The 6,904-nt window shown below is 45.3% G+C and overlaps 1 protein-coding gene across 1 annotated transcript; it reads left to right on the forward strand.

Annotated features, from left to right (window-relative positions):
- Window positions 1-1,530: 1,530 nt before the first annotated feature.
- Window positions 1,531-2,493, forward strand: LOC308285330 (ribose-phosphate pyrophosphokinase 1-like; the record flags this gene model as incomplete). Its single annotated transcript, XM_080726050.1, has 1 exon — window positions 1,531-2,493. The coding sequence occupies one exon, from the start codon at window positions 1,531-1,533 to the stop codon at window positions 2,491-2,493; it is 963 nt and encodes a 320-aa protein (XP_080582176.1).
- Between the last annotated feature and the right edge of the window lie 4,411 nt (window positions 2,494-6,904).

Below are 6,904 nucleotides of genomic sequence, written 5' to 3' on the forward strand. Positions count from 1 at the left end.
GTATTTAGACAGGTGTGAGATTTTATTAAGCACTTTGTTTGTGAAATCTGACTGATGGTGTAGTTGTAGGGGGCTAAATAAGTCGCTCTGCCCAAACGAATGTAAACAGTAAACACAGGAACATGACGATCAGGGCTTGGTCTCTACGACCATGTGTGAGATGCGATGGGCTTACCATGGGCTAAAATCGCTTTGGGAAACCCGGCCATTATTGTTATGGAGGTCCATTGACCTCCATTCAGTGGAGGAGTGGTGCCATTTTCCATTTGGTTCCTCGAGCTGTATAAATCTGCTTTTGGTCACTTCTTGGCCTTTTTTATCTAGTGCCATCTTTATGCCAAAATGTCCATATCTAAAAATAAAATGCATTAGTCGGCCGGACTGCTATGACACTTGCTGATCCATGCTACCTGTAGAATGAATCTATAATGTTGATGACCCCATGGTCTTTCCTCAGCATAAGTGCAGTGCAGATAAGGCACTTTAGTAGTTTGTTTTTTAAGTATGGTACTATTATACGTAAAGGTCCAAATACACAGGGAGTGATTATTTTGAGTGATTCATTCGCATATATTTAAACTGCTGTTTGTGTTGTGAGTGCACAAAGAGCGCAATTATAACGAGACGATGAAGCAACATATTTATTTAAATAAGTACAGCCTACACATCTTAAAAGTATAGCTCAAGCAATAATGAGTAATTATGCAATACAGTCATGCTTGAAGATATGTGGATCCTTTTGGAATTGTCTGTTCCTCACATTCTAAAAGATTTATCAGAAAATGTATTTTAGATTAACATATAATAAAAATGTTGTTCTGGAAAAACGGTCTAATTCAAAGCGGATCACATCATTTTCAGGTATGAGTATAGTTGTCTATTATGAGCAGTCTAAGGACATCGTGTTTGTGTTTGTGTTTTCACACTACCAACCAGACCCTATGGGACCCTGCAATTCCATTATGAAACTAACACAACTTGCAACAAAGCTTCATAAGCAAATACTACACTAGACTGTACTGTGTGTTTGTGTGATGTGTAACTCCTGCTTCTACACTATACCTTTGAAGATATGGCACTCCCATGTAAACTAAAGGCTGTCTAAAATGATTAGTGTGGTTGACCAACAGGGCAACCAGACTAATAGCACTCTAGTACTTGTCCAACTTTTAATCAAGTGCGACCTGATGAAGTTGGCACCTCGACAGAGTGCCAACTTGCCCACCCACATACGTACATACAGAGACAGCACTCATCACCCTACTTGCGCGGTCTGCTGGTCACACTTGTCGTTTTCTTCGGAAAGTGACTGAAAGTGAATGAGTGCACAAGACGCAAGTTGGCTCGCCCAAATGCGGAATGATTCATACGTCATAAGACAATGACATCATAATGTGAGTGACGTCACACAAAGTCCGATATAAAAGCGTCTCTCATTCGCCCTTCTTTCAGCGTATCATCTTTTCCGTATGCTCTATGTTATCCCGCCATATCGGAACCTCCAAGCTTTCCCAGCCCTTGACTTCAAGAATGCGTAACATCAAGATCTTGAGCGGCAACTCCAACCTGGACCTCGCCCAGAAGATCGCCGAACGCCTGGGCGTGGAGCTGGGCAAGGTGGTTGCCAAGAAGTTCAGCAACGGCGAGACGTGCGTGGAAATCGGTGAGAGCGTGCGTGAGGAGGACGTGTACATCGTGCAGAGCGGCTGTGGGCAGATCAACGACCACCTGATGGAGCTGCTCATCATGATCCACGCCTGCAAGATCGCCTCGGCGTCGCGCGTCACAGCCGTCGTGCCCTGCTTTCCCTACGCCCGGCAGGACAAGAAGGACAAGAGCCGTGCGCCCATCACCGCCAAGCTGGTGGCCAACATGCTGTCGGGGGCCGGCGCCGACCACATCATTACCATGGACCTGCACGCCTCGCAGATCCAGGGCTTCTTCGACATCCCTGTGGACAACCTTTACGTCGAGCCTGTGGTGCTGCGCTGGATCAAGGAGAACGTGCCCGAGTGGCGCTCCTGCGTGGTGGTGTCTCCGGATGCCGGCGGCGCCAAGAGGGTGACGTCCATCGCCGACGCGCTGAACGTGGACTTCGCGCTGATCCACAAGGACCGCAAGCGGGCCAACGAGGTGGAGCGCATGGTGCTGGTGGGCGACGTGGCGGGCCGCGTGGCAGTGCTGGTGGACGACATGGCCGACACCTGCGGCACCATCTGCCACGCCGCCGACAAGTTGGCGGCGGCCGGCGCCACCAAGGTGTACGTGATGGTGACGCACGGCGTGCTCTCGGGCCCCGCCGTGGCCCGCCTCAACAAGGCCCCTGGCCTCCTGGAGGCCGTGGTGGTCACCAACACCATCCCCCAGGAGGACAACCTGAGGGACTGTCCCAAGGTCCAGGTGATGGACGTCTCCATCATGCTGGCCGAGGCCATCAGGAGGACCCACAACGGAGAGTCTGTGTCTCACCTCTTTGTCAACGTGCCACTGTGAAGATGGAAGCCTTTCTCACATTCATCCACGTGACCCCTTGTAAACATAGAGGGACGTATTTTGCTGTCTTAATTACCAGGTCTTATATGTCTTAACTTGACATTTTCTTAGGACAGCAAAATATGCCTTGCTCCAAGACGCTATGCGCTCAACAGCCCTGAATTAGTCACATCACTCCATGGCTCCATGACTAATTCAGGTATTTTACCGTCCTCAAAATAACAAAACAGCATTGGCCACGCCTCCAGGTTATCAAAAACACAGCCCTTTTTTCTGGTGACTCATGCTACCCTCCTGGCCGTGTTTTTCGATAACCTTTTTGGGGGAAAAAATACAATAAAAAAATGATTCGAAAGAAATGAAAAAAGTTATCGAAAAAACATGGCCAGCTCACGTATTAGGAGGGCATCAGGAGACAGGAGTCACCAGAAAAAAGACAGGTGTTTTCAATGAATCTATCATGGTTAAAATGGAATTTGAAGTTACAATGGGTTTGTATAGGAAGGGGGCGTGTCTGATAAAATGAATATTAATATCTAAATACCGAATCAAGCAACTTAAAATCTGTACAGGCAGTTCACAAAAGCCTGATTAGACGTTAAAAAGACCAAACGATTTTTTGAAAGTGAAATATCCCTTTCAAGACTTGCCGGAGCCCTCATTCAACGCCACTTTGACTATGCTTGCACCTCTTGGTTCTCCAACATCTCAATGTCACTAAAGACCTCCTTGAAAGATCTCTTAAATATTTGAAAGTATACGACACAATTAATTTGTATATATAGGCAGACAGTCAATATATAACTAAAATGTATCTTATTACTTGCGACAGCAGAGCACACAAGTACTGCTGTCTGTTTCCAGACGCCTTTTTCTGTCCGACAGTACAAAGGATGGGCCTTTAGCCAATGAGGGAGCAGCGTTCTTGGTGATGTCACCACAAACAAGTGCGACCTGATGTAAATAACAAGACGTAAGTTGGCACCTCGACAGAGTGCCAACTTGCCCACCCACATACATACAGACAGTACCGAACAGCACCGATCGCAATACTTGCGCGCTCTGTTGGCGCACAAGTAGGCCATAAGAAGCCATGAGTGCACAATGTGCAAGTTGGCACCTCGACAGAGTGCACTTCTACAGCCTTGCTTGTAAAACAGGGTTTCTATGTGCAGCTCAACTGGATAATTAGTATGAGATTACACTTATCTTGACCATAATGGATCTTTACAGCCAGGGCAGGAGTTTCACAGAGGCCGGTGTGGCCTTATTATGCCCCTCAAAAGGTATGCCCTGTGGCCACAGTTGCCTTGATGTCCTGTGCTGCCCATACTGCTCCATCTGATAGCTGGTTTGTCCTCATGCTCCTAATACTCTAATCAATATGGATTTGTTTGAGACACAAGTGTCAAATATTCTGAGACCGGTATGAACCACTGGAAAAACTGTCTATTTGTGAAAGCTTTACACAGATTGGCAATCTGATGTGCCAATACAAAGCTGTGAGCTTTAAGTGAACTTCTGATTAGAGATATGTCGACTGAGAGAAGACAGTTTGATTAATTAGCGAGCAAATGGAACAAGAAACTCAGCATTACTCCTTGCTCCTATATCACTACAGGTCTACAGCATAGACTGATCCAGTGGCATAAGCATTCTCATTGGCCAGAACACAGTGAAGTGCTATGCCTAATGAGTAATATAGACTCATCTTTGTTACGTTAACTAACACTAGCTAGCTATAATAGCTAGTTGGCTTTGGTACAACATTAACGTAATTTGAATAACCCCCTCCCCCCCATCCAAGGAACACCAAGTCCAGCCAGTGACGCGTGATTATGGATCCAACTGGGAAAGATGGATAACCACGCCCCGGACTCATTTTTGAAGCTTGTGATTGGCTGAACCGGACGTAGGGAGCGCTCCGTTGTAGTCACTTGGACCGCGCGAGGTGCACCAAAACCCAATTATCATGGCGTTTATCGTGCGCTTGCCCAGGCCTTACGGCCTGGGCATAAATATAACGATTGCATTCACCACGGCTTCGTAACTCGCGCGGCCGGCCCTGGCCCGCTCTTCGCGGCCACTCGCGCCTGCGGCGCTCGGGGGGCGAAGAGCAGGACCAAGGTCCGCTGGCCTTCGCGCCGCTTGCAATGTCGTGGACAATAACTGTGAAAACGAGCGCTCTATGCCGTTTCCATCCATCTTTCCCAGTTGGATCCATAATCACGCGCCAGTGACTATTGATTAGTCCAGAGCAGAGAACTTCTGACTTAGAATTACTACCAACATTGGTAAGTTATCAATAATTTCACAGTATTGAAGATGAAATCATCCTCAACCCTGAAGTTCGGTACATTATTTCTGGACCTGGCATTGATTTTGGCACAAAGGCCAAATCAATGCCAGGTCCACAGAAATAATGTACCAAAATAATGCCATGTAGTTTTACCCCTAAAAGTACAATATCCATATGTATGGAGAACTTCAGCACTTGAATTGGTTTTTATTCAATGGTCAAATTGTATCTAATTTCTCCAATAATGATGTACTCTCATCATTCTGGAATGACACATTGACTGAGGTGGTTTATATAAAGGGAAGCTAATTCAATCAGCCTACTGTAGCTTTGTCATGGACGAAGGATAGCCTTAAAACTGAACTCGGGCCTTAGTTACAACAATTCAGTCTGGATACTTTATTCAATTGTCCTTGTATATCAGTTGAGGCAGGCGCTCATTATTTCTGCCCGTAATCACATTTTGGGCCCCATGAACTTGCCAATATTATGAAGTACCAATATTGTCCTTGGTGGTGCAAAAAAAAATTGGCAATGTAACAAAGCACATAGGAGAGCATTGGAACATGATGATGAGGGAGGAAAAAAGACATGTCTGGCTACAAGGGCATCAGCTGGGAACACAGTGCACAAGGTTGTAGCAGTTCCCCTGTATTCATTCAGCCTGGGTGGGTGGTCTGCATGCTACAAGAAGATTGCCACCACCGCAACGGAAATTGGAAAATGTCAAATAAATGTCATCATTTTGCGTTTGACCAAACCCCTGCCCCTCAGTGCCCCAACATAGTGTATAATCATAATGCTTGGAATTGGGGTTTTAATCATAATTATTATACATTAAAAATACATGTACTCCTTTTAAGTAGGCCTACAGCATTAACACAGCCACCTGCAACAGAACCAAAATCTGCACATAACAAACCTGGAATTAAAATCCCAAATACAGTATGTCCCATCGCCATTCCAAAAACAAATAAAAAAAGAAAGATGATCGGTTGAACACCCAGTGTTTGGCAGTGTTTTCTGAACGGCAGATGGTAGCCAATTCAGAGCTTGCTTTAGGCTCTGGCTAGTCTGGCTGCAGACATAGACCCCATAGACCTACATTTAAAAATATTAAATAAGAAATCACACTAACCAAGACAGCATTGGGAACGCTCAAGTGTGGCATCAGTGGCGGCTCCAGAGAATTGTGCCTGCATGGGGGTGCTATGGGGGAGCAGGGATGGGACGATATTACAATTTCATATCACGATTATTGTGACAAATGAAATCGCAATTTACGATATTATCACGATAATCAAAATCCATTATCCTGGGGCAGAACATTTGCCAAAAAACTTGTGACGCGTTGTGAGCTTGTAGATCGGCTATTTTTTGGCAAAGACAACTGATAGAGAGTGAAAAAAAGACTGTATCAAGTACGTATAATATAAGTATCTTTTACCAATTATAGAGGGTTTAAGTGGTACCGGATATGCAGCTCGGCAAATAAAGGGTGAATTGATCCCAGTGCATGACGGAGGATGATATCACGATAAATTAAATCTCCACGATACGATTATCGTGGGTGGTTTTTATCACGATAAACGTTAATATCGCATATTGTCCCATCCCTATGGGGGAGCTGGCTTTTTTAGAGCAGGGGCTAATGAATTTTGGCAACAAACAATAATGAATATTTATAGTACTAATATGACAAACGAGATTCTCTCGCTTAGGGTATGGATAACTGAACAGACCAGACCATTGTCAGTTTCCAGATCGGATAGGGTTTTTGTGAGGCTGAAGAGACGCTTTCCAGCATAAAAAGTATGATTTTACAGTATGGTTTACATATAAGTCAGTCAATCGTCTTTAACATATTCATATATATTTTATGTATTTATTCCTTAAATATTTTTCATCACAATTGGGTTTGTGGGGTGGGGGGGCTTAGGGGCCCCCTCTAGCCCCCCCCTGGAGCCGCCCCTGTGCGGCATGAAGATGTGCTCCTCTGTTTTCTGTCATGGGTATTATTTCCTTCCATCACCTCCCCAAACCCCACCCTAGCTGGCACATTATGTAGTATAATGTAGCAAGCGGTATTAGACTGCAGAGAGCAATTGTCAG

The sequence above is a fragment of the Nannobrachium achirus genome, assembly GCF_963921795.1.
Source record: "Nannobrachium achirus genome assembly, chromosome: 5".
NCBI classification, from domain to species: domain Eukaryota; kingdom Metazoa; phylum Chordata; class Actinopteri; order Myctophiformes; family Myctophidae; genus Nannobrachium; species Nannobrachium achirus.